We start from the raw sequence: 21,522 nt of genomic DNA on the forward strand, positions 1-21,522 counted from the left end.
TATGTAAACACTATTTGTACTTTGCATATTTGAGACAAAAAGAGGTATTTAGTTCTTGAATTATAAAACCTTATAATATTTACAGTATTATAAATTTATAATGTAAATATAAATTAAACTATTATTTTACTATATAGTTGCCATTCATCACTGAGACTCTTCTGCTGGACGCGCTGGCGATGTAGCTGAGTTTTGTTTTTTTTTTAGCTTTGAGATGGGGGTGTATGTGGGTACCAGAATGTTTAAAATGTCAACAGTATAGTATTTATACTTTGCACACTTGAGGCAAAAATTACAACAGTAAAAGTGTCTCGTTAAACATTAACAATAACAAAACAATTTTATTGTGGTACATAATCAACATTCCTCGCCTGGAGAATCTTCTGCTGGAGGCGCTGGCGATATATAGTGACGAAAATAAGTGTTTGAACACCCTGCTAAATTTCACGTTCTCCCACTTCAAAATTATGGAGGGGTCTGAAATTTTCATCGTACGTGCAGGTCCACTGTGAGAGAGATAATCTAAAAAGAAAAAGCCAGAAATCACAATGTATGATTATTTTTTTTATTAACAATTTATTTGCGTGAAACAGCTGCAATTAAGTACTTGAACACCTGAGAAAACCAATGTTATTTGGTACAGTAGCCTTTGTTTGCAATTACAGAGGTCAGACGTTTCCTGTAGTTGTTAACCAGGTTTGCACACACTGCAGGAGGGATTTTGGCCAACTCCTCCACATAGATCTTCTATAGGTCAGACAGGTTTCTGGGCTGTTGCTGAGAAAAATGGAGTTTCAGATCCCTCGAAAGATTTTCTATTGGGTTTAGGTCTGGAGATTGGCTAGGACATGCCAGAACATTAATATGCTTTCTTACGAGGCCACTCCTTGGTTTTCCTGGCTTTATGTTTCGGGTCATTGTCATGTTGAAACACACACCCACGACCAATCTTCAATGCTCTGACTGAGGGAAAGAGGTTTTTCCCCAAAATCTCACAATACATGGCCGTGATCATCCTCTCCTTAACCCTTTCCGGGCAGGGAGTGCAAATTTGCAACAGGTTTAATATAATCGAAAATTTTAAGTATTTAAGTATTGTGGCGCTCGAAGGTGAGCGCCTGTTGGCTGGGCCTGCACCCTTGGGGCTTGGCCAGGCACAGCCCGAAAGGGTAACATGGGTCCCCCTTCCCATTGGCTCACCACCTGTGAGAGGGGCCATAGGGGTCGGGTGCAATGTGAGCTGAGCAGTGGCCAAAGGCGGGGACCTTGGCGACCCAGTCCCCCGCTACAGAAACTAGCTCGAGGGACATGGCATGTCACTTCTCTGGCAGGGAAGGATCCCGAATTGGGGCATAAGGTCGAGAAGTTCCGACTAGATATAGATATAGGCTTGTCGATTCCTGTCAGAAGGAACTTCAACTCCCACCTCCGAAAGAACTTTGCTCACGTTCTGGGGTAAGTGGGGGACATTGAGTCAGAGTTGAAGATGTTCCCGCCTCCATTGCTGAGGCAGTTAGTAAGATCGTAAGGTGCCTGTTGTGGTGGAAACCCCATAACACGTTGGTGGACACTAACAGTGAGGGATGCTGTCAGCTTCAAGGGTGCATGGGAGTTCGCCCAACCAGTCTACATGTGTTTTGTGGACTTGGAAAAGGAGTTTGACCGTGTCCCTTGGGGGAGTCTTGTGGGGGGCCCCCTGATAAGGGGTGTTCGGTCCCTGTACAACTGCTGTCAGTGTTTGGTCCGCATTGCTGGCAGTAAGTCGGACTCGTTTCCAGTGAGAGTTGGACTCCACCAAGGCTGCCCGTTGTCACCGATTTTGTTCACAACTTTTATGGACAGAATTTCTAGACGCAGCCGAGGCATAGAGGGTGTCCGGTTTGGTAGCCTCAGCATCGCATCTATGCTCTCTGCAGATGATGTGGTTCTGTTGGCTTCATCAAGCCGTGATCTGCCGAGTGTGAAGCGACTGGGATGAGAAATCAGCACCTCTAAATCTGAGACCATGGTTCTCAGTCGGAAAAGGATGGCGTGCCCTCTCCCGGTTAGGGATGAGATCCTGCCCCAAGTGGAGGAGTTCAAGTATCTTGGGGTCTTGTTCACGAGTGAGGGAAGAATGGAGTGTGAAATTGACAGACGGATCGGTGCAGCAACTGCAGTGATGCGGACTTTGTATCGGTCTGTTGTGGTGAAGAGGGAGCTAAGTCAAAAGGCGAAGCTCTCAATTTACCAGTCGATTTACGTTCCTACCCTCACCTATGGGCATGAGCTGTGGGTCATGACCAAAAGAACAAGATCCCGGATACAAGCGGCGAAAATGGGTTTCCTTCGCAGGGTGTCCGGGCTCTCCCTGAGGAGATAGGGTGAGAAGCTCAGTCCTCCGGCAAGACCTCAGTGTCGAGCCGTTGCTCCTCCACATTGAGGGGAGCCAGATGAGGTGGGTGGGGCATCTGATCCGTATGCCTCCCAGACGGCTCCTTGGTGAGGTGTTCCAGGCATGTCCCACCGGAAAGAGACCTCGAGGACTGCCCAGGACATGCTGGGGAGACTGTTTCTCGGCTTGGCAACGCCTCCGGCTCCCTCCGTAAGAGCTGGAAGAAGTGGCTGGGGAAAGGGAAGTCTGGATATCCCTGCTGAAGCTACTTCCCCTGCAACCCAACCCGAAGAAGTGGTAGAAAATGGATGGATGGATGACCATGTCCTGTCGTGTAGTCCTGGGCTGATTCATCACCTTTCTAAGGATCATTGAGACCCCATGAGGTGATATCTTGCATGGGGCTCCACTCTGATTGAGATTGACCGTATGCTGCTGCTATCCTTGAGGAAAAACATGGTGTTGTCTTTGTTTTTCCTTCAGCTTCAAAATTCCCCTGGAGAAGCACATAAACCCATCAACAAAATTGCTAAAGTTGACAGCTCATACCATACTGTCGTCGATGTCCTGTGCAACTTCTTCCTCCACATAACAATGAGCAGTATTGTTCTCGGAGGAGGAAGCCTAATCATACATAGGCACACTTCTGAGGCACTTACGCTTTTGAAATTTTTCAAACCAACCTTTGCTTCCTGAAAGTGAATCCCTCCATGCAGCTTGAGGTTAGTCATCACTTTCTTCAGCCTCTTCATTATCATCACCATGCCATTTTTCTGTAATCCGCTATCCACAACGCTAATGCAGCTTCCATTCGAACACTCTTATTTCGCAGAGTCACCACTCGTTTCGCTTCTTTAGTAAAAGTTACTGATGCGGTTTTATGCACGTTTGTTAAATCCTTCTTTATGTAGCGCACCGTGGATTCTTTCACGCTATAATTGCGCGCCACAAAAGCATAACTTCTGCAGTCTTTGATAATATTCAAAAGTTTTATTTTTTCGCTGACCGTCTTCCTCTTTCTCTTGAGCGCCTTAGAGGAAGCTTTTGAATCAACACTGTGTTTCTTCGACATTGTGAATACGAGAGGTTATTGCACAAAAAGTCAACATCATAGAAAATAGCGGAAAGAAAGGGTGAAGGAGAGGGTGGGACTGTAGTTTCTGGGCAAGGCGCACCGAATCAGCTCACGAGATAAATCCATACATGGTGCCATTGGTCGACGTCGCGCCGCGGGGCTATCACGCGCCTTGTATTAATATATTTTCCCGCAATATGCCAATATGGCTGTATTTTAGTTTATTTTAGTGTATTTAAGTTGGGTTTTTTTTGTTGAGGGTGACAAAGCACTGAAGCTGTAAAAAGTGAAGCGTGAAGTTGTGAGGGGACCCTGTACTTTGTTCATGGTCATGATCTCCTCAGACTTAAAACCAAAATAATGCCACACTACCCAACTTTTCCACCCTTTCTTGTCAATAGTGAGATCCGTTGAGCCTTGGGCCATGTCTCCTGGCATTTCTTCAGAGGGAACACCCATGTTTATTTAATTTTTTTCATGCTCTCCAACTGCTGAGGTGCATGGCTGCAAGTATTGGGCCACATACTGCTAATGTGGTGTGAGCATCATCCTAACTTGGTTCACTGTAGACCAGCTCACGTTATTGGTGATTGGTAATGTCTGTCAAAACATGGATGAACAGAATCTCCCAGTCGATTGATCGCGTCGCAAATGCTTTTCGAGGAACAGTTATTTTGCAATATGTGTATATAGTTTTATTACTCAGCCCTATTAAAAACATACTGCATTTTGACAGACCCTAGCTGTTGTACAACAAAAACATAACTCCCACGAAGCACATTGCTTCTGACGTCAGCCACCACATTACCTACTGGCGAGTTGCACTGTTTTTAACAGAGTTTCTCATGCGCCTCCCATGAGCAACAGTTAATTAAAGTGAGACAGGATCCATCCATCCATCCATCTTTTACCACTTCTCCAGGTCGTGTCGCGGGGCCAGTAGCTTTACCACGGATACCCAGACTTCCCTTTCCCCATCCATTTCATCCAGCCCTTCCGGAGGGATCCTGAGGTGTTCCCAGGCTAGCCGAGAGACATAGTCTCTCCAGCGTGTCCTGGGTCACCCTAGGGTCTTTTCCAGTGGGATGTGCCCAGAACACCGAACCAGGAAGACGTCCGTGAGTCATCCGGATCCGACCCTCCTGCGACCTAATCTGGCTCTTCTCAATGTGTAGGTGCAGGGGCTCGACACTCAGCCCCACCTGGATGATGCAGCTTCTTACCCTATCTCTAAGGGAGAGCCTGGACACCCTGTGGAGGAAACTCATTTTGGCTGCTTGTATCCGGGATCTTGACAAATATGAGCATTCATCTGAAATGTTACGCTGTGGTGACCCCTAATGGGACAAGCCGAAAGAAACTTACTTTTTAGTAAAATATTCATACATTGTGATTTCTGGATTTTTTTTAATATTGTCTCTAACAGGTAACATGCACCTAAGGTGAAAATTTCAGACCCCTCCATGATTTCAAAGTGGGAGAGCTTGCAAAATTTCAGGGTGTTCAAATATTTATTTTCCTCACTGTATCCAAGAAGAATCCAAACCTCTTACCAGAAGAGTACAAACCTACAATATTCCATTATTATTATTATTTTATTTTTACAAACAATGCCCAAAGGAGAAAAAGATGTACTTTATTTGGTGTCAATAGACAAAAGTTATTCCACACTGGGAAAAACACGTTGGAACAATCCACAAAGTCAGCGGAATAAGTTGAGGGGAAGCAAAAATCCAACAGCAACAACAAAAACGCCATCCAACAAATCCGCAACATTGGCCCAGTTTATAAACACAATTTGGCGGAGCACATCCGAACGACACACTTCCTATATCAGTCACTTTTTTTTAAATTATTTCTCAAAGCGATTTGTACCAAAACAGGGTTTCACTCGTGTATGCTCGGCACAGTGTTGACGAACCAATGTTGTTCGTCCCATCACTAGTGTGCATGTGTTTGAGGGAGGGAGGGCTTGGAGAATATGTGCGTGTGTTTGTATGGCGCCCCAGTATTTGGTGCTTTGCCACTCCTCACAGCCTTGATTGAACTGGATCTTACAGTGTTGTTGTCTTAGTTAATTCTCTTACCACCTTGTGTGTATGTATGTGTGTAGGTTGGTAAAATGTCCAAAAACAAGAAGAAAAAGTTGAAGAGAAAAGCAAAGCGGCAGGAGAAACTATTAGAAGAGAGACTGATGGACATTCAGGTACTGCGGTGCCACTCATAACATATTACACAATAACAATATGGAACAGTGGAACCTCGATTTAACAAACTACTGGGGGAGCAGGGAGTCATCTCATAGCCCTGATATATTGAAACACTTTTTTTTGTGTGGCCATATGCGCCCATATTACTAAACTACTTTTTTCTGTTTTGGTAAGGCCTAAAACACTCAGTACAGTCATTGTAAAAATATTTTAAAAATAAGATTGAGAGGATTTTTAATGTTTTGCATTTTATCCAAACTTACCACGCTGGTGTGCTTGATGGTGAGATTGTTGACAGACTGCACGGCAAATCGCAGTAGGTATCTTTCATGAGCCGCAAGCAGTGCTGTCATCCATTTTCCTTCCTTCGATAATGGATGGATGGACAGAAAAACTCAGTCACACTCACATTCAGGGCTATGGCCAATTTAGATAAAATATACAGTGGTACATCTACTTATGAACGTCTCGAGTGATGAAAAGCCTCCTCAGACAAATATTGTCTCGTTAGGAAGGACAATTCAGAATACAAAAGGCAAAAATAGGCGCTGGATTCGCAGCACCCAAATTTCAGTGAACGTAAACATCTTGTTTTGAAAGTGCGTCATCACACACCACAGCACAGCGCGTCCTCTTTTTCCATCTAAACCTATCTCTTCCATCTTCCTCTCTAACACCCACTGCCCTCATGTCTTCCCTCACAACGGCCATCAACCTTTTTTTTGGTCTTCCTCTCGCTCTTTTGCCTGGCAGCTCCATCCTCAGCACCCTTCTACAAATATACTCACTCTCTCGCCTCTGGACATGTCCAAACCATCGAAATCTGCTCTCTCAAACCTTGTCTCCAAAACCTACAGCTTTGGGTGTCCCTCTAATGACCTTATTTCTGATCCTATCCAACCTACTCACTCCCAGTGAGAAACTCAACATCTTCATTTCAGCCACTTCCACCTCTGTTTCCTGTTGTCTCTTCAGTGCCACTGTTTTTAATCCATAGATCATTGCTGGCCTCACCACTGTTTTATAAACTTTGGCCTTCATCCGAGCTGAGACTCTTCTGTCACATAACACACCAGGCACCTTCCGCTAGCTGTTCCAACCTGCTTGAATCTGTTTCTTCACTTCCTTACCACACTCAACATTGCTCTGAATTGTTGACCCCAAGTATTTGAAGTCGTCTACCCTCACTATCTCCTCTCCCTGTAGCCTCACTGTTCCCCCTCCACCCTTCTCGTTCATGCACATATATTCCGTTTTACTTCGTCTAATCGTCATTCCTCTCCTTACCAGTGCTTGCCTCCGTCTTTTTAATTGTTCCTCCACCCGCCACCTGCTTTCACTGCAGATCACAATCTCATTTGCGAACATCATGGTCCATAGGGATTCCAGTCTAACATCATCTATCAATCTATCCATTACCAAAGCAAACAGGAAGGAGCTCCCACCTCCACCTGAAATTCTTCTGTGACACCTACGGCACACCTCACCATTGTTCTGCTCCCTTCATACATGGCCTGTACCATTTTTAACATACTGTATTTCTGTGCCACACCAGACTTGCCCATACTGTTCCACAGTTTCTCTCTGGGTGTTCTGTCATGGGCTTTCTCTAGATCCACAAAGACACTATGTAGCTCCTTCTGACTTTCTCAGTAATTTTCCACAAATTGCCTCAAGGCAAATAATGCATCTGTTATCATCTTTCTAGGCATTAAACCAGACAGTTGCTCACAGACACTTTCTTCTGTCCTGAGTCTTGCGTCCACTGCTCTTTCCCACAACTTAATTGTGTGGCTCATCAACTTTATTCCTCTATGGTTCCCACAGCTCTGCAATCACCTTTGTTCTTAAAAATGGGGACTTGCACACTTTTCCTCCATTCTTCAGGCATCTTCTCCCCCACTAGTATTCTATTGAATAAGTTGGTCAAAAACACCACAGCCACCATACCTCCACAGGTATGTCATTATTACCAACCACTTTTCCATTTTTCATCCACTTTAGTGCCTTTCTAACTTCCCCCTTACTAATCATTGCCATTTCCTGGTCCATCAAGCTTGGCTCTTCTACTCTTCTTTCTGTCATTTTTTTCATTCATCATTCATCTTCATCTTCATTCTCTTCTCTTTCCATCTATTGAGCACACTACTGGCACCAGTCAACATATTTTCATCTCTATCCTAAATCACACCAACTTGATGCTCGATCCCTCCTGTCTGTCTGGATCATTTTCTCCTGCATTTGTGTCAACCCTGGTCTACATGTTATAAGCATCTCATTTAGCCTTCACCACCTCTACCTTTGTCCTACCTGGCATCTCAATGTATTCCTTTCACCTCTTCTCAGTCCTTTCAGTGTGCTACTTCTTCGCTAACCTCTTTCCTTTTATGACTTCTTCCTGTATTTTAGGGTTCCACCATCAAGTCTACTTCTCCCCTTTCGTACCAGAAGACACACCAAGTACTCTCTTGCCTGTCTCTCTGATCACCCTGGCTGTGGTGGTCGTCCAGTCTTCTGGGCGCTCCTTCTGTCCATGGAGAGTCGGTCTCACCTCTTTTCGAAAGGCCGCACATTCTTCCTTTCTCAGCTTCCACCACATGTTTCTCTTCTCTACCTTTGTCTTCTTAATCTTCCTCCCCAACCACAAGTCATCCTACACATCACCATCCTATGCTGTCAGGCTACACTCTCCCCTACCACAACCTTACACTCAGTAACTTCCTTCAGATTACATCGTCTGCACAAAATATAATCCACCTGTGTGCTTATACCTCCGCTCCTGTAGGTCACCCTATGTTCCTGCATCTCCTGGAGAGAAGTGTTCACTACTGCCATCTCCATTCTCTTTGCAAAGTCCACCACCTTCTGTCCAATTTGAGTTCCTTTCCTGGATGCCGTACTTAACCATCACTTCTTCATCACCCCTGTTTCCTTCCCCAACATGTCCATTACGATCTGCACCAATCACAACTTTCTCCGTGTGTGGGATGCTCAGAACTACTTCCTCTGGTTCCTTCCAGAATTTCTCTTTTAACCCTACGTCACATTTTATCTGTGGGGCATAGCCGCAAATCACATTATACATAACATCCTCAATTTCAAGTTTCAATCTCATCACTCGATTGATACTCTTTTCATTTCCATGACATTCTTAGCCAGCTCTTCTTTTCAAATAACCGCTTTCTCTTCTCATCTACTCCATGGTAAAATAATTGCAACCCTGCTCCTAAATGTCTAGCCATATTACCTTTCCACCTGGTCTCTTTGATGCACAATATATTAACCTTTCTCTTAATCATCACGTCAACGAACTCCTGGCCTTTACCTTTGCTTTCGTCCCAACATTCAAAGTCCCTACCCTCAGTTGTAGGCTCTGTTCATTCCTTTTTTTTTTCTCCTGATGAATCTGCTTTCTTCCTCTTCTTTGTCTTCGACCCACAGTCCCTGAGGTTCCACCGAAACCCTGTAGGTTATGGGATACTTTTGATTAAGTCATTTTTTTTGGCAAAGTTTTGATCTTTATGCTCTTCCTGACACAACCCTCTGTATTTATCTGGGCTTGATGGTATGAGTCTCTTTATGCCAATGGTATGGTTAACTTATACATCAGTAAAAGCATTATTAATGCTGAAAGGTAGATACGGGCTTTGGAGAAACAAAGGCTGCCATCCAAACATCTTTTTCATGGACGCACCTAGTTCCCAATCAAACAATCCCAAAACACATTTTGGATGTGTTACAACAGCATGGCTTTGTAGTGAAAGAGTGCGAGCACAAAACTGGCCTCCGAGCAGTCCAAACCTGGCTCCCATTGAAAATGTGTGGCGCTTTATGAAGCTTAAAATATGACAACGGAGACCCCAGACTGTTGAACAGCTGAAGCTGTGTATCAGGCAAGAATGAGGGAGAATTCCACCTACAAAACTTCAAAAAATTGTGTCGTCAGTTCCCAAACATTTATTGAATGTTGGAAAAGAAAAGGTGATGTAATACAGTGGTAAACATGACCCTGTCCCAGCTTTTTGGAACGTGTTAGAGCCATAAAACTGTTAATGATTATTCGCTAAAAACAAAGCTTATCAGTTTGAACATTAAATATCTTGTCTTTGTATTGTATTCAATTATATGTAGGTTTAACATGAATTGTAAATCATTGTATTGTGTTTTTAACAAAACTTCCCAACTTCTTTGGAATTGGATTTGTACTTGCGTGGTAGGCGATGGATGATCATACAATCGAGCTAGCTTGTAGCTGCTAATACGAACATCAACAAACCTCATCAACACTTTCTATGTCATCCATGAAAGGCAAACTAATACCCTATATTCCGGTCCCGTTAAAGGAGCAAAGACAAAAACAACTCAATGGCTAGCACAATCGCCCCCATTGCATTGTTTTCATTACAAGAGGGGCACCGCATTGCAGATCTTTTTAACATGATACAGGCGTTCCACTCTAATGGTTTTCTTCATCTTCAGGTGATTCAGGTTTTGCAGAATTATAGTTGTTTACAAATGTTTGACGTACCTTTTTTTGTAACTATTTGGCTCGCTCGTCACTAACATCTTCAGTTGGTGGAAGTCTCGCAGAGAAGTGAAAAGTTTAGAAAATAAATTTGATACCTGTTTATGATCAAGAATAAATACAATTTTTATCCAATCAAGCTTCTCAATATATTGCCCAGGACTAATTCAGCATGACTGCTAGCTACACAGGCACTGGAGGCACATCTGCTCGTTGTTGGATGTACTGTAGTTATTTTACATCTGTGACCCGCAAATGTGTAGTCCTCGTCTTTGCATATATTGTGCCACTGTGCCAGTAAACTGCAGCAGCCAATTCTGGAACTAGCAGACTTTCTCAACACCAGTTTAAGAGGCTAGTAGTAACCATTTTGGGACATGATCTGTGCAAACGATTCATTACTTTCTATATCTTTTAGTGGGATCTGGTTAATCGAGGTTCCACTGTACTATTATATGTATTGCTATTACTAGAGTTGTTAGTGTACCTGTCACAAATACAACTAATACTACATGATAACATTACGTAGTTACTGTCACTTATCAATCAATAACAATGAATGTTTTTTGTTTTTGATCAGAAGTTGGATGAGGAAGATGGCATGCTCACTAACTGTAAGTATTCACTATACACCAAAATGAAAATTCTTGACCATAACGAAAAAGGAGGAATCCATGGGCAAAAGCCTAAATAGTGCAAAAAATAGTAATAATAATGCAAATTGCTGGTAACCTTGCTTTGATGACTATGACTTCAGAGCTGACAACCTATAGAAATTCACTTCCTAAACAAATTTTCTGAATGTCCATATTTTGAAAATGAAGAACATTACTGCAGGACAATTATTTCACTATATTAAAAAATAAAAATAATTTTGCATACTTTTAAATTGCACAATATAATTATAATTGGAATCACTAACTTTGGTGTAAATATTTTGTATTTATTGCATCAACCTTGCATCAACCTCATCAACCGGATGAGTTGCAATTGAATGTCTTTTCTTGGATGCTATTTGGCTTTGGATGTTGTAGGGCTGTTTTGGTTTACACGCCTCTGCAACAACGCATGGACATCAGGGACAGTGCCTTTGAATTGGCAGACTGAGGTTGTGGTCCCCCTTTTTAAGGAAGAGAATGGGAGGATGTTTTCCAAGTTCAGGGGGATCACATTCCCCAGCCTCCCTGGTAAGGCGTATTCAGGGGTGGAGAGGCGGGTCTGTTGGGAAGCCAAATCTCTGATTCACAAGGAGTAATCTGGTTTTCGTACCGGCCGAGGAACGATGGAGCAGCTCTTCACCCTCGCCAGAGTCCGGTGCATGGGAATTCGGCCAACCAGTCTACATGTGTTCTGTGGACATGGAGAAGGCATTCAAACATGTTCCCCGAGGAGTCCTACAGGGGGTCCTTTGGGAGTATGGGGTACTGAAATTCCGGATACAGGGCGTTCAGTCCCCGTATAACTCGTGTCAGAACTTGGTCTGGATTACCAGCAGTTAGTCAGACTCATTCCTCGTGAGAGTTGGACTGCACCAAGGCTTCCCTTTGTCACCGATTCTGCTCATTTTTATGGACAGAATCTCAAGGCGCAGCGGAGGCATAGAGGGGGTCTGGTTTGGTGAACTCGATATTGCATATCTGCTTTTTACAGATGTGTTTCTGTTGGCTTCATTAAGCCGTGATCTCCAACGGTCACTGGAGCGGTTTAGAGCAGAGTGTGAAGAGGCTGGGATGAGAATCAGCACCTCCAAATCTGAGACCATGGTCGTAGTCGGAAAAGGGTAGTGTGCCCTCTCCAGGTTGGGATAAGATCCTGCCCCAAGTAGAGGAGTTCAAGTATCTTGGGGTCTTGTTCATTAGTGAGGGATGAATTAAGCATGAGATCGACAGGCAGATCAGTGCATCATCTGCAGTATCGATCCATTGTGGTAAAAATGGAGCTAAGTCGAAAGGGAAAACCCTCACTTAACAAGTCACTCTGCGTTCCTAGCCTCACCTATGGTTACAAGCTGTGGGTTGTGAGAGATCCGGGTACAAGCGGCCGAAATGAGTTTCCTCTGCAGGGTGTCCGGACTCTCCCTTAGAGATTAAGTGAGACGCTCTGTCATCCGGGAGGGGCTCAGTGTTAAAATGCTGTTCCTCTGCATTGAGAGGAGCCAGATGAGGTGGCTGGGGCATCTGATTTGTTATGGGCACATCCCACCAGGAAGGGAAGTCTGGGCAACCCTTCTGGTGCTACTGGCCCCGCGATCCGACCCCCTGGTGCAGTTAATCCGTAACTGTAGTTCACTTTTTTTTGTTGTTGTTGTGTGAAAAAACAAAGTAGCCATTCATTCATCTTCCGTAATGCTTATTGGGTGTCTGTGACTCAAGTGATCCTGGAGCCTCTTGGGAAGAGTCGGGCTACCCTGCTCTGATCACCAACAAATCGCAAGACACATAGAATGAAACAACCATTCACGTCCACATTCACACCTACAGGCAATTTTGATTCTTCAATTAATTTACCATGGATGTTTTTGGGATGTGGAAAGAAACCAGAGGACCTGGAGAAAAACTTCGCAGGCACAGGGTGAACATGCAAACTCCGCACAGGGAAGAGCGAATTTGAACCCGTATCCTCAGAACTGTGAGGTAGATATACCAGTCGGCCATGATGCTGCCGTAAACAAACCAATTTATTGGAATAGTCTATATAACATGAGCGTGCCCCTCTGTGCATCGCTGTTCCAGAATTTAACTAGCAACAGTCTTGAACTTGCTGGAGACATCACACTACTTTTTTATAATCCTCTCCGCTATAATGCTGTTACATTTTTATTTTTAACAATATCATGTACCTAACTGCATGCTGGCTGCATTTTTTTTGAATGTTTCATGAAAAAAATCCTCTTTTGGCCGTATTATTTCAGTGATAAAAAGTCTTTCGCTCCAAAACTGAAAATGGGCTTTTGGTCCATTCTTGGCTTAAATATTTAATGAGCCAAGGTTTTGGTAAATTACAAGTATACAGTTGTACGCATAGCTATAGTCAATTACACACATTCCCTCACAGGCTTATTTTTTTAAAAGGAAAACGTTTTTGCATCCACAGTCCTTCCACTCATCAATGGCAACACTTCCTGCAATGCAATCAATGACAAAGTGAACCCATTGTCATCTTGTTCCTGGTTGGAGGACAGTTGCCATGGCCCAGGGCGGTTTTCCAGCCCCATGTCTGGCATCTCGGGGTTCTCCAGCTCTGCGATCTCAGCCACATCGGAATCAACTCTTTCCACGCATTCAGGATGCTCCAGTGGACAAGACTGTGAGGATACACTCCATTCAAAGACAATTGACCTTTCGCAAAACCCCCCGCCACTCCCTTTTAACCGTTCAACAATGACTCTCCCACCCTCTTCACTCCCCGGACTAGGGTCTTTCAAATTTCAAATTTTGACAGAAATAGCCAAGGTGTGCAATATGCTTTTGAAGGTTAAATCCATGCAAGCAAACCAAATTGCGATGCTAAGATAACAACGTATTCACATCGCAGATTATTTTTAGCCATCTTTTTACTGTTACAGTGTTCCCCTGCCTGTCATGCATTACTTGCGACTATCTATTTTTCAAGTTTTTTGGGGAACCCATCTGCCATGATCTGCTTAAAAAAATGGCCCCTTTTTGTTGTTTGTGCTTTTTAAAATGCTCGAATTTGCAACAACATTACACCAAAACTGTGTCGAACAGCAGTAAGATGCTACAAGATAGTGTCAAAAGCCCTGTCTAGGTTTCATGAATGTATGTTGGGATGATGCATCTCAAAATGAGGGACAAGGGGGAAACATATTAGGGAGATGTCTAGAATTCAATTTCTGTCCTGCCTTTAAGAACGGGATTACTTTGCAGTCATTCAAAAGCAAAGGCCAATAGGCTTATGCAAACGTTGCAACCAGGAACATGTAGCTGACCTATTTAATTTAACAGGCTATGGCCTCATCTTGACGTTATAATTTGAGAGTATAAAGAGTGGAACCACGGAGTTTGGACGACTCAGTGGTTATAAAAATCTGTTTTTGACCCAAAAATCTGCATAAAAAATACCTCTCTTCTCAACCGTCACCATTTTCACGGTGCCATATTACCAAAAAGAGCTGCTCGACAGTGTGGGGGACGTTAAACTGGAGCAGAATATACACAATGCCCGAGATTTGTTGTGCTGTTGGTTGTTACAACAGACGAGATAGATATTCAAAGAGATCATTCTATGGAGTACCAGCTGAAAAGACCACAAAATATCGATGGATATCGGCAATTAAACGTGATGGATGGCGGCCAACAAAATACACACAACTGTGTAGCGATCACTTCACTTCAGGTAGGAATTATTCTTCTCAATCTCAAATTCCCAAGAAGTATTTATAATTCCAAGTTGGCACATTTGAGAACAATGCGTATTTAAAAAAAAAAAAAAAAAAAAAAGACAGGGAGTCGTCTCCAAAATACACGGAAGTGTGTTGCGACCAACCTCTCCCCGACAGATTGTTTTTTTTTTTAATATGCATTGTTCCCAAATGAGTCCAATGCATATTTAAAAAAGAAAATAGTCTGTCACACAGAGGTTTACATAGGTTATCGTGTGGCCGTAACACGTTTCGTGAACTGAGGAGCCAACTCCGTCTTATTTTTTTTAACGTATTCTCAAATGAGCCAACTTGGCATTAAACGCTACAAAGGGGGCGACTCGCTTGTCCACCACCACCCCCCACCCACCCCCCCTACCGATCATAGTTGATGAATGCGAGTTTGTGTAAAACCAGGGGTCATTTATTTAAATATTGGTATTTGTATTGAATACTAGCTGAAAAGATCGGTGGATTCCGACAAAGGTTAACGTGTCGCCGAACACACTTGCGCGTAAGCAAGCCGTCAAAACCGTCTTTATGTGGGATTTATTCCTGGTGAGAACAGATCCAGCAACAAAGTATTTGTATGCGTCCAGACATTTATACGCTTTCAAACTTTTCCATATAAATCTCGACGATTTACTCACCAAATCCATGTGTATATCCAGTTGTCCAAGACAAGCGAAAGCAAATTAACATTCCATTCTTATCGCCGAAAACATCGATTTCGGCATTAAATACGGGTCCTCTATGCCAAGTTTATCTAAGTTTTCCACGTACTGTCGTTTGGTTTCACCTTCTAAATGTCTGACGGTATCAGACAAGACTCTGGGCGTCGTGCTACAGGACATTTCCGTGTTATCTCCAGCTGACTTGGCATTGAGCAATGCTTAGCTTGACCGCCAATATGGCGAGGTAAACAAAAGTCACGTGATTTTTTTGACGTAGGTGCATGAGCTCTATTCTCAGTGTGTGAACCACCGAGCAAAGCTAAACCCATCTCGACCAGCGAGCGAACTCGAGCTGAGCGATGCCAAATGCACACGGGGTGGTGCCAAGACGAGTCTTCGCCCACTGCAAGTCAAGCAATCACCCACAATCAAGTCAGTGCGTGCCCATCGTGTGAGCATGGATTTTTGTGAATGCTTCTCAAGATTATTTTTCTAGTATTTTCTTTGCCATGGGCCCAAAGAAAAACAGCGGTGCTCCCAGTAGCGAAGGAAAAGAAAAGTTGAACAAACCACAATGAATCTAAGTGTGTGAAGTACGAAAATAGGGTGTTTGTTAATGGTCTTGCTAGCAACGTATGCCTAAATCGACTATTTCAACTCTGCTAAACAATAAAAATTTAAGAAAAGGCAGCTGGTGTTGCCAAAGGTGTGACTAGCATTACAAAGCAAAGGGCACAGATAGAAGAAATGGAGAAGCTACTGGAGAATTACACTGTCAATCATGGAGGGGTGACGTGGAAACTTCCGCCTTCCCTCTCGAGACCTTCCAATACCATCGCACCGCCTCCAACAAAGTTAATGATACACATTTAAGTTGCTTTAATTTTATGCATTTTTTTATTATTTAAATGCACGCAGTACATGTTTTTATATAAATATGAATTAAAATTGGAATTTACTATTTGGAGGTTGTTAACGTATTAAACTAATTTACATGATTTCCTATGGGAGAATGTTTTATATGTTGGACTTTGAACACTTGCCAAGAATGAAGTTCTGTTCAATCTCACTGTATTTTACAGCTAATAAAAATATATTGCTTACGTTGAGCCAGACATAGGCATGAGTGTTGATTTTTGACAGATTTAAATGAACAACTGCATTGTTTAATCTTGAGCCTGTTTTTTTGTGACTTACTCTGGATAAGATTGATTGGATTTAACAGACCACGTCTCGGAAACTGTCAAATCTGTCTTCTCTCCTGCTGTGAATGGTCAGTTTGCGTTTGGGATTGTGGTTTAGCGAAAGGTTAATTAAACAGCATACATGACTATCAGTTACCTCCGTTCTGGAAAAAAAAACGACTATGTCAAAGTGTACATAACTATGAATGCGTATACGTTCACAGTGTTTAGCGCATCAGACTTTGTCCTCAGTCCTCTTGACCCTCATAACGCTGACAAGTTGCAAGTGAAGATTGCTGATCTTGGAAATGCTTGCTGGGTGGTGAGATTCTTCATGTGGTCATAAGCTTTGTGCGTCAATCACTTCCTTTTTCTTGATCACCTGACCAATCACACTCTTTTTCTCTGCTTTGTTTCTGCACCCAGCACAAGCATTTCACTGAGGACATTCAAACAAGACAGTACCGGGCCCTGGAGGTTTTGATTGGAGCTCAGTATGGACCACCTGCTGACATCTGGAGCACTGCCTGCATGGTATACTTATAGATACACAGATACGCAGTCAAGTTGTGTTTGACCATTTGGCTGTGTGTGTTTGTGTGTTGAATATTTCAGGCATTTGAGTTGGCCACAGGTGATTATTTATTTGAACCTCATTCAGGCGAAGATTACACCAGAGATGAAGGTAAAGGCTGCACATGCGTGCGCACACACACACACACACACAAGGAGCCATCAGGGATATAATTCAGGGTTGAATCTTGTGCAATTGTGAAACTCTTCCACACATCAAAGGCATCAATTATTGAAGAACAGCAGGCTGTTTTGAATCCGAGGGGCAGACATGCTTGATAATCACATTTCATAGACTGCAGTCCAGTTGTTGTCGCATGTGATTAGGTTCTGATGATCTTTGCTGATGGAAGTACAGTATATTGTGAACAAATTCTGCTGCTTCATATAAGATGCTTGCAGGATGTTGGGAAGATATAAGGGAGGTGAACTGGGGGACTTGCACAGGCATCTGAATGACGCACGTTTCAATATGAATACTGGAAGTCTGTCCAATTTAACTGAAATCCTCACACAGATAAAATGCTCCTTCACAACTGAAATTCTCTCACACTAAAATGCGTGCCTATAAAGTACTCAAACTGACACAGTGAAAAAGGACAGCTCTCAAAAAGCAAAATCTGTCCTCAACAGGGTGGGCTGAACGGGACCTGAAGGCAGGGACAGTATTCGACCCCCTTGAACTTTTCAACATATCGATTTTGGTTTCATCTGACTATAGCACCTTCTTCCACATGTTTGGTGTGTCTCCCAGGTGGCTTGTGGAAAACTTTAAACAAGACTTTTTATGCATATCTTTGATAAATGGCTTTCTTCTTGCCACAGAAGCAGGCTAGATTTGTGCATGTACGACTGTTCTCCTATGGACAGACTCTCCCACTTCAGCTGTAGATCTCTGCAGTTCATCCAGAGTGATCATGGGCCTCTTGGTGTCATCTCTGATCAGTCATCTCCTTCTTTGAGGTGAAACTTTAGAGGGACAGCCGGGTCTTGGTAGATTTGCAGTGGTCTGATACTCTTTCCATTTCAATCTGATTACTTGCACAGTGCTTTTTGAGATGTTTAAAGTTTGGGAAATCTTTTTGTATCCAAATTCGGCTTTAAACTTCTCCACAACAGTATCTTGGACCTGCCTGTTGTGTTCCTTGGTCTTCATGACGCTCTCTGCACTTTAAACAGAACCCTGAGACTATCACAGAGCAGGTGTATTTATACAGAGACTTGATTATACACAGATGGATTCCATTTATCATCATCAGTCAACATTGGATCATTCAGAGATCCTCAATGAACTTCCGGAGTGAGTTTGCTGCACTGAATGTAAAGGGGCCAAATAATATGTATAGGTTTCCAATGACGTCACCACAGTCCTTAGACCAATGGGATAAATTAACGATAGAAGAAAAATTCACGCTTCACCTATCACCTGTGTTCTCTGACCTCTTTGACACACAAGATGGCGTAATCGGAACCCTTAACGGGCCAAGCCAAAAATAAAGAAGATGATCTTTATGTTTGAAGCCTAAACTATGGCGAAAAGTTCAAGGGGGTCAAATACTTTCACAAGCCACTGTACAAGGCTAGCCAGGAGGTCAGCCAAGACAGTACTTTGCTGGCCCTCAGAGAGAGCTGCCCTGGGTGACCACCCATGTTGGCCATTTCATAAACAAACACTTTGTATTGTGTATGAGTCTTGGTTGTTTGTATGTGCACGTTTCAAGTTACTTTTTAGCAGTAAACCTTAAATATGGCTGTGACAGCCTTACATGCACTTGGTGCAGGAAATAACATTTGTAGTCTGTGTTAAGATCACATTGCACACATCATTGAGCTGCTGGGCTCCATCCCTTTGCCCTTCGCCTTGTCTGGCAGATATTCCAGAGAATACTTCAACAGACGAGGTGAGCTCACTCGTGTCCATAGAATCCATGTACAGTACAATGTCTCACATATGACTTGTATGTGGGTGACAGGTGACCTGCGCCATATCTCTACCTTGAAGCCGTGGGCACTGTTTGAGGTCCTCCTGGAGAAGTATGAGTGGCCACTGGACCAGGCCGCTCAGTTCAGTGACTTCCTTTCCAGCATGTTGGAACTGGAACCCGAACGCAGGGCAACAGCTGCCGAGTGTCTGCAGCACGCGTGGCTTCAGCAATAAGGCACACGTGTGTGTGAGTGTCATGATGGCATGTGTACCCATCTGTCAGTCTCTGGAAGTGCTACCATAACCGCCTAAAAGGGTCTATTCCTAACACAACAGCTGCATCAAACTCATACTTTGTGTGGCTTGGCGTCTAAAAACTTGATGCAGGCGCCTTTGTGTTTGCTATGTTGTCTTCTGTATAGGTCATTCGTCACGACGAGCTGCTCTACACTTTTGGAACCCATCTGAGTGGACTTTCCCCCTGCTGTTGTTCTGCAACGTTCCTGACTTTTAGCTTTTTTGGTTTTGTTTTGTTTGTGACCACTGACATGTTTAGTGTTTAGATGAGCGTCCTATTGTAAATGAGTGCCTTCAAATCAGCAATGATCCTCGACTGCCACACAGTGACTTTTTTTTTTTCTACCAATCTGCATTTTGTGTGAATTTCTTCTTCTGCACAAAAATAAACTTTAAAGAACCAGTGATATGTTAGCTCATCTTTAAACTCAGGGGTTGGACCTGATGGAGGTTAAAAAGTGAGTCTGCCATCTGCTCGTTAGGTCAAACAGACAATTGTGTTCAAAATACGTAGTAGCAATATGTTTAAAAAGGTGAGTAAACTTCAAAATTCCTCATTGTATTTCATGAACAAATGCATTGGACACTGCATTTTACTTCAAAGCATGAAAAATGGAAACTCATTGAATTTGAAAGTCAAGAAATTGGCGGAAAAGACGACATCTTTACAAATTCAAACTACTTCAATTAAGAATCAATTATTATAATTATATTATTTTGCAAATGGAAGACTTGGCACTGGCGTACACATTTCTCATTTTGAAGTTTTTAACTAAAATCACTCGATTTGATCAGAGAAACAGGCAGGACAGTACTTGGTGTGTCGTCTGGTAGAAAAGGGGAGAAGGAGACCTGGTGGTGCAACCACAAAAAACAGGAAGTCATATAAGGAATGAGATGAGCAAAGAAGAAGTGGGATAGTGAGAGGACAGGAGAGGCGAAAGGAACACATGTAAATGCAACATAGGGCAAAGGTAGAGGTGACGCAGTCTAAGCAAGATGCAAATGACGACATGTACACCAGCTTGGACACGAAAGAAAGGTAGAGGTGACGAAGGCTAAACAAGATGCATATGACACCATGTACACCAGCTTGGACACGAAAGAAAGAAAAGGATCTCTACATGTTGCCCTGACAGGGATAGAGATGGGAAGGATGTGCAGCAGGTAAGGGTGATTAAGGATAGTGATGGAAATGTGTAGACTGGTGCCAGTAGTGTGCTAAATAGATGAAAAGAATAGTTTGAGAAGTTGATGAATGAAGAAAATGAGAGAAGAGTAGAAGAGGCAAATTAGATGGACTAGGAAGTGGCAATGATTAGCAAGAGGGAAGTTCGAAAGGCACTACACAATAGTTGAAAAATGGAAAGGCAGATGGTCCTGATGACATACTGGTGGAGGTATGGAAGCAATTTGGAGAGATGGCTGTGGAGTTTTTGAGCAACTTATTCAACAGAATACCAACGGGTGAAAAGGTTCCTGAAGAATGGAGGAAACGTACTACTTCCATTTTTCAGAACAAAGGCAATGTTCAGAGGTGTGGGAATTATAAAGGAATAAAGTTGATGAGCCACACAATGAAGTTATGGGAAAGAGTAGTTGAGGGTAGATTCAGAATAGAAGTCAGTATCTGCGAGCAACAGGATGGTTTCATGCCTAGAAAGAGTACCACAGATGCACTATTTTCCTTGAGGATACTCATTGAAAAGTACAGAGAACGTCTGAAGGACCTACATTCTGTCTTTGTGGATCTAGAGAAAGTGTATGACAGAGTACCAAGAGAGGAACTGTGGAACTGCATGCGGAAGTCTGGTGTGGCGGAGAAATATGTTAGAATAGTACAGGACATGTATGAGGGCAGCAAAACAGCGATGAGATGTGCCGTAGGTGTGACAGAAGAATTGAATATGGAGGTGGGACTGCATCAGGGATCAGCTCTCAGCCCCTTTCTGTTTTTCTGTGGTAATGGATTGGCTGACAGATGAGGTTAGACTGGAATCCCCTTGGACCGTGATGTTTGCAGATGATATTGTGATATGGATATGTGAAAGCAGGGAGCAGGTGGAGGAACAATTACGACGGAGGCATGCACTGGAAAGGAGAGGAATGGAGATTATCTGAAGTCAAATAGAATATATGTACGTGAATCAGAGAGGTGGAGCAGGAAGTGTGAGGCTCCAGGGAGAAGAGATAGCGAGGGTGGACGACTTCAAATACTTGGGGTCAACAATCCAGAGCAATGGTGAGTGTGGTAAAGAAGGGAAGAAATGGGTCCAAGCAGTTTGGAAGACCTGGGAGAAGGTCT

The 21,522-nt window shown here is 43.2% G+C and overlaps 1 protein-coding gene across 6 annotated transcripts in view; it reads left to right on the forward strand.

The window, feature by feature from the left end:
* The window catches only part of LOC133493208 (SRSF protein kinase 3-like), a 32,640-nt gene extending 13,020 nt beyond the window's left edge, over window positions 1–19,620 (forward strand). For 3 of the 6 annotated variants that reach the window (XM_061806294.1, XM_061806306.1, XM_061806325.1), the window contains 7 exons: window positions 5,563–5,655; window positions 10,765–10,798; window positions 13,278–13,490; window positions 16,648–16,745; window positions 16,850–16,957; window positions 17,039–17,108; window positions 18,805–19,620. In XM_061806294.1, the coding sequence (XP_061662278.1) occupies window positions 5,563–5,655; window positions 10,765–10,798; window positions 13,278–13,490; window positions 16,648–16,745; window positions 16,850–16,957; window positions 17,039–17,108; window positions 18,805–19,154 (966 nt within the window). In that variant the 3' untranslated portion in view covers window positions 19,155–19,620. Of the gene's footprint in view, window positions 1–5,562; window positions 5,656–10,764; window positions 10,799–13,277; window positions 14,541–15,516; window positions 16,605–16,647; window positions 16,746–16,849; window positions 16,958–17,038; window positions 17,109–18,804 lie in introns of those variants that run through there. The other 3 variants (XM_061806297.1, XM_061806316.1, XR_009792901.1) reach the window with 3 other exon arrangements.
* The last annotated feature ends 1,902 nt before the right edge of the window (window positions 19,621–21,522 follow it).

Source organism: Syngnathoides biaculeatus, chromosome 2, assembly GCF_019802595.1.
Source record: "Syngnathoides biaculeatus isolate LvHL_M chromosome 2, ASM1980259v1, whole genome shotgun sequence".
Taxonomy (NCBI): Eukaryota; Metazoa; Chordata; class Actinopteri; order Syngnathiformes; family Syngnathidae; genus Syngnathoides; species Syngnathoides biaculeatus.